The sequence below is a fragment of the Myiozetetes cayanensis genome, unplaced genomic scaffold, assembly GCF_022539395.1.
Source record: "Myiozetetes cayanensis isolate MyiCay16 unplaced genomic scaffold, myiCay2020 scf23, whole genome shotgun sequence".
Classification (NCBI taxonomy): domain Eukaryota; kingdom Metazoa; phylum Chordata; class Aves; order Passeriformes; family Tyrannidae; genus Myiozetetes; species Myiozetetes cayanensis.
In genome coordinates this window covers 1,149,652-1,165,045 of record NW_026087445.1, presented here as the reverse complement: position 1 = coordinate 1,165,045, position 15,394 = coordinate 1,149,652, and the positions used below count along the sequence as shown (strand labels likewise).

The 15,394-nt window shown below is 48.1% G+C and overlaps 1 protein-coding gene across 1 annotated transcript in view; it reads right to left on the bottom strand.

Moving 5' to 3' along the window:
* The window catches only part of PNPLA7 (patatin like phospholipase domain containing 7), a 127,538-nt gene that overhangs the window by 41,403 nt on the left and 70,741 nt on the right, over window positions 1-15,394 (bottom strand). The window contains exons 23-26 of the mRNA XM_050319757.1: window positions 11,109-11,172; window positions 10,041-10,209; window positions 8,800-8,982; window positions 7,708-7,826 (exon numbers count right to left, since the gene is read on the bottom strand). Of these exons, the coding sequence (XP_050175714.1) occupies window positions 7,708-7,826; window positions 8,800-8,982; window positions 10,041-10,209; window positions 11,109-11,172 (535 nt within the window). The remainder of the gene's footprint in view (window positions 1-7,707; window positions 7,827-8,799; window positions 8,983-10,040; window positions 10,210-11,108; window positions 11,173-15,394) is intronic.

Genomic DNA, 15,394 nt, shown 5'->3' with positions numbered 1-15,394 from the left:
CTGGCTCCATCCAGGACTGCCAGACACAGGCTGGAGACAGGGATCTTGGGCAGAGCCCAGGCAGAGCCCAGCACCCCACACAACCTCCCCCAGGACAGGGCTGGACCCACAGCAGCTCTGCCAGGTCACACATCCCCACATCCAGCCACCGACCTTCCCCTGACACCAGGAACACAAACACCCCTCCCAGTCCATCAGGGCAGGTCAGGAACCTGCTGGGTTCCATCAGAGCCCTCTCCTGCAGCATCTCTGCAGGATGGGAGGACACCTCGGAGCTGGCACTGCCCAGAGCCAGCTGGGGAGTGCAGGGTTTGCTTGTGGGGGGGTCCCTCCTGCCCAGAACAGGCAAAGATACCCTAAAATCTCAGCAGCCCTTGCAAAAAACCTTGGCCATGTCTTGCCACTGCACCCAGACAGCACTAACAGGGTTAGCAGCAGCCTGGACACTCCTCTGCGTGCTGGGAGAAAGAATTCACTTCATCAGATTAACTGCATGGCAGGTTCCAAGCAAATGCCCCAGACACATCCAACCCATGAGATGGGAGCACAAATCCATTTACATTTGGAGATGACAGTACCCTCTTAAAACCCCAAACAACTCCTCCTGGTAAAGGTTTATCCTTCTCTTCTACCCAGGTGCTTCAGAGCAATCCCTAAAGGGTGACCTGCCCAGCTGCCAAACACTTTGGTTTACACAAGGAGGACACAGTTACAGAAGTTTGAGCCTTTTCCTCAAGTTCATGTGACATCAGGAGCTGAATCCCAGTGAAGTTCAATCCTGCCTGCCCCTTCCTCTCTCCAGGTATTTCACCCTCCACAGCTGCCAGTGACTCGTGGCACCCTGAGCTCCTCAGAGAGGCTGGTGTTGCTCTTCCAGAAGTCTCCTTGCCAAGGTCAGAATGAAGAACAAGGGTTTTAGCAAGGATTTTGTTTCATAATTTCCTTCAGAACAAGCGTTTTCTCAGACTGTGTTTTTTGAACACTTTAAAAAAAAAAATCAGGATCTAATTTTTACCCATTTCAAGCTCTCAGCCCTCTGTTCACCCTGAGTTTAAAGCCCTGTGAGACAAACAAAACAGATATCTGTACCCCATTATAAGCCACTGAAAAAAACCACTGAAATCAATAATCAATTTGCAGGCATGATGCAGTCCTGAAGCTCACTGCATGATCTGGAATGATTTCAAAGCCAAGTGCACTTCTATTGACACACAGGGACACCTCTGGTATGGCAGAAGCAGTTGGCAAACTGCCTTCTTTTTTGTAATAATTCCTTTGAGAGAGGGCTTGAAAGCAAAGACTGAGAAAGGAAATAAAGAGCAGATGTAAAGAAGACAAGTAGGTATGAGAGTGGAGAAAAAAGGGGGCAAAGAAACTGAGAAATCTTAGGGCTTGGATGTGTTAGAAAGGGAAAAGAGAAAGACTGACAGACAGGTGGGAAAAGAAAAAGGGGAAATAGGTTGTATAGGGTCTAGATGGGAATGGAAGCATGGAGAAACATTATTTTATATATATATATCCCTCAGGCCCTGGGGTGACCATGGACTGAGTCTGAGTAGGGGAAGTTCTGAACCCGGCAAAGGAGCTGAAAAACATTTACTGTGTTCCAACATGTGAGGAACATCAAGAGGCCAGGAAATTCCCACGGGGTTTCCTTTCATCCCTTCTGTAATCTCTATATTGAGGATGTTTAGGATGCCCAGAGGGAATGGCACTGCTCTGTTCTTCCTGGCAGTGTTTTCCGAGGCTGCCCCTGGAGGCACCTCCTGAATTCAGGCAGCGCATTCCTGCCCTCTGTCCCCACACTCTCCTGCCAGCACAAGGTGTGGGTGCTTGTGGTCACGTTTAATGGTTTAAAAAAGCAACTCCCCCCTCACATTTCCAGGTCCCACCCTGTATTTGAGGTCCAGTGATTGATCTTCCAATTATGACCTTATGGAACCCACCATCTCCACTGCAGGTCCTGCAGCTCCACAGTAGCAGTTTAAAGACAAAGTCCACTCACACAGTTCTCCCACTGACAGGGTAAAAAGCCTCCTGTCATTAGTTACCTGTCACAGTTAAGGAATAAAAATTAATCTTCCTTAACTGCTGGAACTGAGTCTGAAGCACCTGCACCATAAAACTTCACTCAGTCTCCCCAGGAGATTCAGTTACTGCCCGAGACTGAACCACCAGGGTTTCACAACCACCACACTGCTCTCACCTGCTCTGCTCTGCTCACTTTGCAGCTACAGCCTGGAGAGTGAGCTCTCTGAACCATGGGAGCAAACTGTCCACCCCAAGGACAGCACTTTGTCATTGGAGGAGCGTTTCCACCTCAAATTGCAGCTTTTTATTCCTCAGGTGTTGCACTGCACGCTGAAAGCTGGGCTATGGGATGTCAACCCCACCACTGCACCCTCCACCCCAGGGGGGCCAAACCTTAGTCCTGACCCAGAAGCTGTCACTTTTATCAGGCCCTAGAAGATCCACTAAGCTTAAGACATTTTCTGTGCAGTCCTCCCTATTTTCTTTCCCTGTGCTCCTCTCTGCTTCTGTGGATCACGGAGCAAAAGATGACAGTCCAGAAGGGATCTCAGCTCCCAGAGCTCCTCTGGAAACCAGACCTTCCCATGCTGCCATTTGACCTCGGTATTTGTAGAAGTAAAAACAGCCCCCAAAAGCAGAGGTGTTCTTTCTACCATCCCTTCCTTGCAGCACGTTGCCCCAGTAAGTCCCACTGTTGCATTATTACCACGTTGTGCTGCCGAGTATTTAAATGTTCATTAATTTGGGCAGCTTGGCAACCTTTTCCTTAACGAATTCGAGCAAGGGAAAGAACACAGTGACTTCATGGCTTCTCTCAGGAAAAAAAAGCTGATGAGAATTTCATATGAGGTGAAAGAGGAATTTCTGTTGCCTGCAGTGACCTTCTCACCAAACACCGAAGGCCTGCCCTGTGTCGGTGCAGAAGGGAAAGTTTCTCGGAGTTAAGATGGAAAAATGCAATTAATTAGAAAGCACTGAGCAGCTCGGTGACAGGATAACCACCAAACCTCATCTGTTCAATTATCATGAGAAAAGGACACAATTAAGAAAGAGCTGCTCCCAGCCAGGATGGGACCATCAAGGGCTTTTTGTGTTTTAAGGCTCCTCTCCAAGTTAAAATAACAAACCAAACAGAAAACCAAAAATCGACCCCCAAAACTTACCAGCATCTTTACTGATCTTTCCTGACTCCTCACATGAGCATACTGCAAATCCAGCTTCTGCATCATGCCAGCTCTGATACCACTTAATTGCTGGGGGTGTAATTAAAACGCTGCGTCACCGGCCGTGAGCAGCAGCAACACGTCCCTGTGCCTGCTAAAGGCAGCCAGGAGCTCCCCAGACAACCTGCAAAGACCCTGGAGGAGGGATAGAATATCTCACAGCACAGCACTCACTTGCCTTAAAGTGTTTTACAGGGACAGAGCAGGTTATCAATCCCCAAACTCAATTCCTTCTTTAGCAAGACAGAGCAGGGAAGCACCAGAGAGTTGGTTTGAGTGCAGGAGCTCCTCCACCTCCCGGCCAGACCTGCATGCTCAGAGCACCAACACTCAGAAAAGGAACATGAGCTTCTAAAAGCCTCTCAAAAGGCCTGTTTCAAGTTTCCCTTGATGTCATGTTGGGAGCTTTCCATCGCTTCTTCTCCACCAGGATTGCTCGGGGACACAAAGGGCACAGCTGGGAAAGCTCCCAACGTGCTGCACAGGACAGCCTGATCTGGCAGCCCTTGGTCCCTTCCAGGCACAGAGGGCAGTTCTTCCCAACCTGACTACGCCAGGGATTGCTCAGAAGCTGCAAGGCTTTGTCCCAGTGCAGACACAGCACAACCAAATTCTCTCTTTGTGCCTTCTGGAAGAACAGATCAGTGTCTGTCTGGTGGCAGAGAAGGCAAGACTGATAAGCAGGTTTTTACCCCAAGTCGCCTGAATGAGCTGGAGCTGCAGCCAAACATCTCAGACACAGCACCAGTAAAGCCTCCCTGGTTTATTCCCTGTGCACTCAGGGCTCTTGGAGCAAACACAGAGTGCAGGGGGTAAATGTGGTCTCCTGAGAGCAGAACAACCAAGATCTGCAGATCTCTTGCAGCCTTTTCATCACTGGGTAAAGCCATTGAGTGGGAAAATAAAGCCAGGCTTTAAGGAGCACAGAGACCCAAGTCAGGCTCAGCAGCAGCCTGTAAATGAGGTGGGAGCTGGCCCTTCTCTAAAAGCCTGGAGTGTGAGCCCCCTGCACGTGGCACAGGCTGCAGGAGCACAGACAGGGCAACAAGAGTGTCCATCAGACACAGAGATCTCCACAGCTGCTTTTATCCTCCCTCTTCAGAGGGCCAGAGCTGGAAACAAAGAACAAAGAGCAGAAAGAACAAGTTGCTGAGACAGGCCAACTGCCCAAAATGAAAAGGTCTGAGCCACATCCGTAGTGTCAGCAAGAAAGCTGTGTGGAAAAAAACCAACTGCTTGACATATCGAGTGCTGAGGTGAGATAATGAGTTTGGGGAGAAGGCTAAAGGGAAAAAAGGAGAAATGAAAAGATGCCCTGATGAAATTATTTACAAACATCCTTCAACAGCAGCTCCTCGGGGAAGGTTTTAAATGCTCTGCCTGAAGGAAAGGGCAGGGGAGAGAAGGGAAGGGAAGGCATGGCAGGTATGGGTTGGTAAAGGCCTCTGGCAGCACTTGAAATCCTTCCCAGCATGAACAGCTGACTGTTAGTGGAGACAGTGCATCAAAAAAGAGAAGTAATTCCTTATCCCAACAGCCCTTCCCTTCTCAATAAGCACATCTCGAGCACACCATGGACTTGTCTCATGTGCTTTATGCAAACACAGCCTCCTACAAACACCCAGCCTGGGGCAGCTCCAGTGCTTTGGATTGTCCCGTTATTCCTACATGGAATAGGCACCACATTCAGTTCTGGAATAATGGCCTTTTCATCAACAACAAAGCTTGTGATCCCAGTTTTGCTGAAATAGGGGGTATTTCTGGGCTGTCCTGTGCAGGGCCATGATCCTTGTGGGTCCCTCTCAGCTCAGGACATTCTGTGGTTCTGAAACAGCACAACCCAATTTTATTTTTTCCCCAAAGCCCGAGGGATTCCCAGATACTTCTGTACTAATTATTTACTTCCTATAAATTTTAGTTTCCAGAAGTTAGTTTTTTAGCTCAGACAACCACAGCAAAGCAAAGTGGGCTGTTGTGTGGGAGGGCTAAAGGTCAGGGCAATTATTTATGGGAGGGTTTCTGCCTTTGTTGCAGGGCTTGATGCGTCATTATTTTTAAAACTACTTTCCAAAGATATTATTTTTCTAAACACAAATCCCCTTTCCTTCCCTCAAACTCCACGATGCTTCTAACTGAAATTAAGTTAGTGCTTAACAAAAGCAAAACACTGTAATTTTTGAACTGTATCACTTCAAGTTGTTTTATTTTTATCCTCACAAGAGAAAGGAAACCTTTAGTTCCTCTGAGCCTTTTGTCATGACAAACCACAACGATAATTACTGGGAAGCTGCTGTTGGTAAAACCCCCCAGCCCAACTGTCACTGGGAAGCCAGACAAACATTCCCAAAATAACAACGAAATAATTGAGATCACTGGAGTCCCAGAACACAATTCCTTGAACAAATCCCCACCAGCCAGCCCCTGTCAGTACTGCCTCTCTCTGGTGGTGTGGCCAGCATGACTCATGCTCTGAGAACAAGGTGGGAGGTTACTCCATGTAATAATTATCCAAAGGCCACACTGACTATGAACAGTCTGTGCAGCAACCCATGAAGATGCTTTTAGTTGGAACAGGCTTTAATCACAGGATGATTTTAAGTACCTGTTGCCTAATCTCTTGAAGTTCTCTTGTTGATAGAAATGGGGACTCTAAGAACTCACTTTGCCCTTCCAAAGGCAGATTTTACAGAGTTCAGAGTAATTTTGTCCTTTCCCCACTATTCTCACTTTGGAAACAATCTTTTAAGAAACTCAGATCTTTTATCTAACCACAATTTAGATGATGATTCAACGACAAAAACAGCATTCTGTGCCTTTGCATGGAAAACACAACGCTCACACCACCCATGTGCCAGCCTGAACCCCCTGAACAAGCACTTCAGGCCACAGAGCTTCAAAGAAGAAACATCTTATTTATCCACTCTGCCATTTCATCCTCTCCAAGCCCCTCACGTTGCACAGCTGCAGAAATGAGCAGATCGATGGCACATGTCACGTTGCTGAAGGGGTGATGGGCAACCAGAGCCCCCAATGCCAACACAGCAGCAGCTTTGCAGAGAGGGACAACACAGGACCAACACAGGCTCAGTGATCCTGCTCTTCCTTACCTGGGATCCTGCACACCCGCAGGTGGGAGCTTGTAAATCAAGTAGCAGAACAAAAGAAGTAAATGGTTTGGCAAAAATTACAGCTGTGTTTACAGAAGGAAGGAAGGAAGGGAACGAGCACGGATGTGCTGCCAGCAGTACAGGAGTGCAGGTATTCAGCATGACACAGGCTCGGGGAGAGGCAGAGATATCAGCTGGTAACAAAGAATAAGCCATAAGTGCTTTCTATCAGTTGATGAGAAGCCTCCTGAGAAGCTCAGATTAAACAGAGGCTCCTTTGTGTCTCCACAGGGCAGAGCCTGCCTCGGAAACGAAATCCTGAAATCAGCTCAGGTGAGGCACTGAAAGGGAGCAGGAAGAAGGCACCTGTGCAGGCACTCAAGGAACCAGCCAAACAGTGGCTGCCTCAGCACCAAGTGACTAATCAGGACAAGCTGCCACAAAGGAGCTCCAAACTCCACGTTCCCCCAAAGCACGTGCTGGCCCCAAGACAGAAACGTGATATTTCCGTGGACTTAAACAGACAGACTGTGTGCAAGTTCTGGATTTTATTTTTGAGAGCTGCATTTCAAAGCACTCTTTTAAAGCAGGGCTTCAAGCACGCAGTGATGGAGACAACGAAGACAAAGGGCGGCTCAATTCTGTCTCGACATAAAACCCTCAAAGTAAAAAGAGATTCCAAAGGAAAATGCCAGCAATAATTTATTTCTAAAGCTCACTGGGGATTCAGGTGGAATTCTAATGGAGTGTTCAGCACACACCTTGTCCTTGTGCCTGCAAAAACACACTCTTTCTGCAAGGTAAGGCTGTCCAAGTGTGGGTACCTGAGGGCTTGGGGGATTATACAGACGAGAACATTCTCCATTAGAGGAAATAATTCCTCTTACTGCTCCAACTTCGAAGAGCTTTGGGGACCTTTGAAACATTGTGAGCCATTTTCTAATATAAGAATCCATAGAGGAAAAAATCCACATTGTAGGCCAACAGAAAGAAGCATCATGTTCAGTGCCCTGGTCACCTCCTGGTATTAAACCCAACTTATGAGGGGTCTCAGGAGGTCACAAACACTCCTGTTCCTTCTGCAGAAACCGAGCACAAACCCCCAGCACATTAAGTTTCACCCTCAAACGTTGTTTGCAGAGCAGGATGCCCGTTACCCTGAGGGATGTGTCACAGCCCAGTGCCAGTGCAGCTCTCGGGTCTGGCAGCAACGCACCAGCACCGACTGCTCTGGGTTGGAAGGGACCTTAAAGGCCACCCAGTTCCACCCCCCTCCCATGGGCAGGGACACCTTGCACTAGACCAAGTTGCTCCAAGCCCCACCCAGCCCAAGATGAGTCACCTACCTGGCCCCTCCACCCCCAAGCACCAGCGCGATGGCGTTCCCGGTCAGGACGCGGGCCAGGCGGGAGAAGTCGGAGTGACGGTCCGGTGGCTTCTGGAACACCCGCTCGTACATCTCTATCTGCAGAGGAGAGGCAGAGGAGACTCAGCCAACAACATCCTGGTAAAAGGTGCTGCAGATGAGGGAACTGGAGCACCTCTCCTGTGAGGGAAAGCTGGGGGAGCTGGGGCTGTTCAGCCTCGGGAAGAGAAGACTGAGGAGGGACCCCATCCCTGTCCATCAGTGCCTGCAGGGAGGGGGCAGAGGATGGAGCAGGCTCTGCTGGGGGGGCCCAGCAATGGCACAAGAGGAACAGGAAGAGCTGATGCCCAGGAAGTTCCACCTGGACATGAGGAAGAACTTCTTCACTGTGCAGTGACTGAACAGAGACCAGAGAGGGGGTGGATCCTCACTGGGGATATTCCAGAACCATCTGGGCACTATCCTGGGTGACTGCTGCAGGGGACCCTGCTTGAGCAGGGAGGTGGCACTGGATGAGCCAGTGTGGTCCCTTCCAGCCTGAGCCTGTATGTGATTCTGTTCCAAGTGGGTATCTGTTCTTCAAGGGAACAGAGGGTCAATGAACTACCCAAACAGTTCTCGTGATCAGATACACCTCTTGGTCTTCCACAGCTGCTGGGAGTTATTTCCTTTGTAGCTGTTTCTTTCTTGACAAAGATTTGAAGCTGCTGGGAAGCACCCCAGGCTACCTCTGCCTTACTTTTGGCATGGCTCTGGCAAGCACAGGGATCCTTCCAACAGAAAGGACTCTGTGGCACATACAGACCTTTCAATGTGACTCTGAGATAGCATTTACTGCTTTCAGGATATCAAAAAGCCAACTATGCATCCATAAAGAAACCATGGGCCCCTTACCCCTGTTTGCTACGTTAAACTGAGGCCAAACAGACCTAAAGAGAACACTGTCTGTGTAAGAGCTCATTGCACATCAGGACATCCTGGAGCATCATCATCCCAGATCCCTTTCCATACATGGACTGCAGGTGAAGTGAGGGACAGCAAGGGACCAGCCACCAAATCAGGAATCTCTTACCAGCTTGGGCAGACTCCTTTTGGAGAAGACTCTGCGTGGGCAGTGGAGGTGGAGGTGAGCAGAGCACCAGCTCCGCATGTTGAGCCATTCCACAGTTCGGGAAGGGAGGGGCCCATCCTCCTTATGGAGCAGGATGAGCTGCTTCTGGGCTCTCACTGCAGTGTTCTCCAGCATCCTCTCCAACTACAGCAGGTTATGGACACAGAGGAGTGGGGGGTCAGGAACTGACTGCTTCAGTATCAGGGTAACAGGTATGAGACACACCCCCCCCCATCCCCATTCCCACCTGAACCCACAGACAGCTCTGCACACTAAGAACCCCCAAACATGATGGATTCAGACAACTGATTTGTCTGATTTTAGACTTCTGGCACTCAAAGATTCAAGCCTAAATGCTTTGGACCCAAAGCAGGCCATGAAATGCACGTGCAGACACACACTCCTCGTGCACCGTGAGATGCTTCCCAAGCCCTACCCAAGCCTACAAACGTTCAGCGTGTTTTCTTCTTTCCCTTCCCCACTTTTTTCCTCCTTGTATGTCTGATTTTGACTTTTTTGTTGTTTTAGGCAACTGCTGGCAGCTGCTGTGCCTGTGCTTCCTGCCTCCCACACCCAGGCACAAAGAACCAGCACGGAGGGATGCACATGAAGGCTTCACGTGGGGCCTGTCCAGGCTCTGTGGAGTCAGACTCAGCACTTCGCAACCCTAAAAAAAAACCCCACTTGGGATTTTCAAATTTCTCGCCGAATTTATGTGCCTGGTCAAACTTGGGTAATAAAACATAAAAATAATAAAAATAGATAGTAAAGGAAAAAAAATTACAGCTTAAAAGCTGTAATAAAATAGATTAAATTATTCACACACTGCAATTTAGATCTACTTTTTCCTAGGCGCACACCATGAATTTCATCCAGGCAGAAAAGAATTTCTCTCTCTCTGCATGGAGACCCTGCAAAGAAATTCTGGGCAGAAACTCAAAGCTTCAAATCAATTTACTTTTGATTTACCATTGGCCAAAATGACTCTTCAGAGGAAAAGAACTTTGCTGGAAACACTCCTCCATAAAACTTGACCTTTCAGGGGCTTCTCATGCAAGTCTTTTCCCATTCCTAGCACGCATTTCCCAGGAATATTCCAGTATTTACCCTCTGATGGGCATTAAAACCCGGGCAAACTGGTGAGTGTGGGGCAGCACTCTTTGAGCTGGGCTGCCAGGGGTGCAGAGAGGGGTGTTGCCCACCTCTCCCACGGTGGGCTCCTGGTCTCCCAGCCCCACGATGAGGATGCAGTCGGCCTGGCGGATGCAGCGCTGGGTCCAGGGGGTCAGGGAGCTGTCGGCCTGGTACAGCACGATGCGGTGGATGTCCTCCTGCTGGCCCAGCCAGCTGGTCAGCCTGTACTCATGGAGACTGGGACAGAGCAGGACAACACAAATGGGGTTAGGTCACCACTCCTGAGAGAAGAGAGGAATCTTACATGTCTTACCAACCCTGGCAGAGCTCCAGGAGGGTTTGGATGATCCTCTGGGGCACAGGGGTGACCCTTGGGGATGGGCCTGTGCAGGGCTGAGGGTTGGACTGGATGATCCTTGTGTGTCCCTTCCAACTCAGCACATTCTGGGATTCTGTGAAAATCTGAAGGGCAGAGACCTGCCCTCTTGCTCAGCCAGTCTAAGGATCTTATCTGCTCCCATCTCCAGGCTCCTGCTGGCTCTGTTTCTGCAGTATTTATACAATTACACACATACACCAAGGCAGGAGGATGCAGTGATGCCTCACTTCACTAAAGCTTCCATGGCATCCCTAAGAATGAGCACACAGTGACCACTTGGAGCAATTCAGCTTTTCCAATTTCACAAGTGATAAAGTGACTATGGAAAAAAACCCCACACATGTTTGAACCAAATACTTTTCAAACATTGTTCATAGAATCACAGAATACCCTGAACTGGAAGGGACCCACAAGAATCATCCAGTCCAGCTCCTGGCCCTGAACAGACACCTCAACAATCCCACCCTGTCCCTCAGAGCGATTGTTCAAACCCTCCTGGAGCTCTGGCAGCCTTGGGGCTGTGCCCACTGCCCTGGGGAGCCTGTTCAGTGCCAACCACCCTCTGGGGGAAGAACCTTTCCCTGAGATCCAACCTGAGCCTGCCCTGACACAGCTTCATGCCATTAATTGTCTCCAACACTTGGATGAGAAAGCCCAATGCATGTCAGAGCACAGGGTTTTATTCCCAAACTCTCTGTATTTGAGACCAGTAGAGAGTCCTTCTGCACTTTCCCCCAGTAACAACGAGGGCAGGTACCTGTCGAGCGCAGCAGAACCCAGTCTCTGTTTGATGTTGTCACTGGTGAGCAGCAGGGCAGGACCTGGAGGGACAAGGATTTTCATCAGTGAACATTTGTCATTGAGCTCCTGACAAACTGTGTGGAGAAAACTGCCCAGAGAAGCTGTGGCTGCCCCACCCCTGGAAGTGCCCAGGGCCAGGTTGGACGGGGCTTGGAGCAACCTGGGCTGGTGGAAGGTGTACCCTGCCCATGGCAGGGGTGAAATGAGATGATCTTTAAGGTCTCTTTCAACTCAACACACCACCAGGAACCCTCACCCAAAATACTCCCAGACCTGTAGGACACAGCTGAACTCCACTACAGAAACAGGCACACACACATCTGGCAACAGCTTCAGATCTGAGCTGAACTTTGTTGCACAGAAAGCTTCTTCCATCCACTTGAGTTTAACTTTCTTATTAGCAATTCTGTTATTTCAGCAGCAGCAATTTGTGCCATATGTGGTGGAGGCTGCAGAGTGACTGCAGCTGAATACAGAAGAAAGCAAAGAAAAGAAAACTTGAGGGAATAACTGCACACCTAAAGAAAACATTACCTGTCTCTTATTAAGAGAGAAAGTCACATTTACAAAACATGACAGAGCAGCTGCTTTGTACTCATGTTTTCATTGTGCAATCCTTCATTGTTTCATTAAGAAAAGAACTGCAATTCCTGTACCAAATAGCAAAACACTTCATTATGTGAGGGCTCTCAAGGCAAGGTTATGATGTGTTCAGTAAAAACCAGGGAACCGTGGACGAACAACACGGGAAAAGGTCACAGTTTCACACTAACATGTTCAGAAAGCAAAACCCACAAGTGCAGATTGGAACTGGCCAACCTGACCTTCAGGGCCAACTCAACCCCCAGTGCTTGATTATTCCTGCAAAGGCTTCACTCTGCTTTAACAGATTTCAGTGTTAGACTTGAAAAACCTCACAAATATGATTTTCCATCTTGCATTTTCGAACACCCGGATGACGTTTGCTCTTTGTTACACTTAGAGCGAACAAAAATGGACAAAAATATCCCATAAGCAGAGACCAAAAGATAAAAGGTAATAGCTGGTGACAAAGCACAAAAATTAGGATGCTTTAAGGATAGAATTTAACTTTCTCATCCTTCAATAAAGGTTCTGGAAGCTGGTTCCTATGAAAGCAAGGAGGGAATGAGCTCAGCAGCACTTCCAGAGCAGGCCTGGTTTAACTTGCCCTCCCCTCCTCCCTCTGCTGCTCCCTGACCTGTCCAACTGCAGGGAACAGCCCCAGTGCCTGGTGAGGGGGTTTATCACCTTATTTTTAACACTGGGAGATTCTCTGAGCTGATTTACCATTCACCTGACAAACAGCAGGTCCAGCACAGCTTTGAATGGCGTAATGGGAGAAGAGAGAAGAAATAGTGATGGCACTGCAGGTGACAAAGCCAGCAAGGGAGAGAGGGCAGGTCAGCTCTGAAAGCATCCAAGAGCAGAGTTATCATCAGTGTTTACTAATGTGCCAGATCCTCAGCAAAACAGAAATGGTATGTAGAGCAAATATTCTTCCAGGATATGTGACTTACAAAGCTCTCTGACGCTGGTGGAAGTTTAGCAGGCAAAGACAAACAGCCAGGAATGCCCAAATGAGCTGAGAAATACAATAAAAATGTCAAGTAGGAGAGACTAACACCAAGGAGGGAACAGCCCAGCCGTGCTCCACCTCTGCCTTGGCCTGTTCCCTGCCTGCCCCCAGGCACTGAGATCCAGCAGCATCAGCACTGGAATGTGGAGTGTGCCACACTGGTGATGCATCAGAGTCCAGGCCCTAAGGGGACACCATTAAACCCAGGGGACACCATTAAACCCCCGTGACCTGCAGCCAGAACACCTCTCACACAAGGTGAGAGGCAGAGTTTGTAGGGCTGGGGTGAATCTTTGTCCCAGTCAAAGGTGATGGCAACTTCAGCCACGGGACCTTGGCTGGGGACAACCCGTGCCCATCAAGCACCACAAGAGCCCTGGAGAGGTCTGTGCTTGGAAATCACATTCACTCCCCTCCCTTTTGACTTGGGAAAGCAGCAGTTCACAGAACAGGACACAAACTAGGGTGCCCAGACAGATCCTGGCTGTGCCAGCTCAGGAGGAGCCTGCCCAGCACCCCATCCCATCCCATCCTTCCACACACTGGTGGCACAGGACAAAGATTCCCAGACCTTTATTGTGCCCAGCACAGAACATGGTGATGCTTCCAACAGAACCAACTCTGTTTTGTCTCAGAAATACCAACCATCTGCTCTACACTCCCAGTTTCTCCCAGGCTCCCAATTAATTGATCATTAAATAACCCTCCATTAACTCAAGAACACCAACACATGCGAGCTCAGAAAACAGAACGACCAAAAGTGTTCTTGAAACTCAACTGCTGAGAGCAACAAAATAAAAAAAAAAAGGATATATCATTCTAATCCCTGGAAGTGCCCAAGGCCAGGCTGGATGGGGCTGGGAGCAACCTGGGCTGGTGGAAGGTGTCCCTGCCCATGGCAGGGGTGGCACTGGATGAGCTTTAAGGTCCCTTCCAACCCGAACCATTCCAGGATTCCACGATGATTCAAGTCCACACCCCTCAAAGAGGCATCTGTGCTGCATCACCCAGTGATGCTTTACCCACACCTGGCATCAGCCCCGTGGGCAGCTCACAGCTGGCACCAGGGACACAGCCCTGCATCCCTCAGGGAATGTGCTCCTTCAGCAGGACCAGGCACAGGGTGAGGCTCCAAGAGGAGAGCGCACGAGAGGTGAAATGAGGTAACATGAAATATTTATCTGAGCCCAGGAGTGTCTCTCTGACAGCAGCCAGAGCAGATTGCTGGGGAGGAGGAGTATTAGAGCAAGGAAAACTCAGAGCCATCCTCCCAGCCTCCAGCCATCTGCAGCTCATGGAATTCTCAAGCCCGGGGCGGTGACTTTCGATAGCCAGGGGGGATTTTTGTTTCACTGAGGAGCTCACTGGGCTTGTGAACCCCAGCCTTTATGTGCTTCATTCCATGAGAGAATTCCATGGCAGCAGCTCAGAGGGTCACAATTCAAGGGGAAACCTCCTGGAGCACCTAAATCCGTGCTCCAGAGCCATCTGCTCTTCAGTACAGAACTACAATTTCCATGAAAGAGAAGCGAGGGGAAAGAAAAGCTGGGAAATGCCAGAGGTCTGGTTGATTTTCTCTTCCAAGAACAAAGGGCATTGAAGGGAAGGGCTGTGGCAAAGCTCCCAGACTCCTGCCCCAGTGAGGGACAAGCACCATGTGAGAGACATAAAACCCTTCCTTTCTTTCCAAGGATGAGCAAAGGAACTCACTTTGGTCTTTTTTTTTGATGATATAACATTAATTTATATATATAGTTGATATAATATATTGATATATATAATATAAATATATTTTATATATAAATAACATAAATATATACAATATAAATTATATAAATAAATATAAATATATTTATAAATAATATAAATATAATATATTGATATATATTGTTGATATAACATAAATATAACATAATAAGATATGCAGGAGTTGGAACACAGGTGTCCTAGTTCTTAGTCTAATAAAACACAATCCAGAAGTTGCCTGGAAAAATCAGATGCCCAGAAGGCAAGGGATGATTTTGAGGCTCAGAAATGCACCTTGCCTGGAAAACATACACCAAAAGACACAGCCAGCACAAAATGCATCGTGGAAACCTTTTAGCAGAGCAAACTTATTTGCCTGGACTCCATCAAAAGAAAATTTACCTCTGGCCTATAAAAGTCTACAAAATTATGTGTCAAAGAGACTGAACTGATAAATGAGTTGGATGGCAGAAGATCTAACCCACTAAAAATACCAAACTGTGCCAGGGTCCAGGAACCACAGTGAACATTTCACATTTAAATCTAATCTGTGTGTAAAGAAAGGAAATTCAGGCAGAACTAAAATTAAAAACTCAAATAAATTATTAATAAAGATATTTCAGGGAGCTCTCCTCTACACCACACATTTTTAGAACTGAAAAGAAAGCTTTAAATTTAAAGGGCAGAAAGGAAGGAGAGAGACACATATGTTGGATTTGAATCCCTCTGTACTTCAGTTTGAAATTCTGTGAGATCAGAGGGCTCCCACATAGAACCAGAATTCACCCAGCCATGTGGTGTCTTTGAGCTGGTCTCAGTAAAAGAACAACAAAAAAAAATAGTTAGGCAAATACTTCTGAAAAATCTGAATGCTGCAGAAAAACTTCTTATCAAAAGAT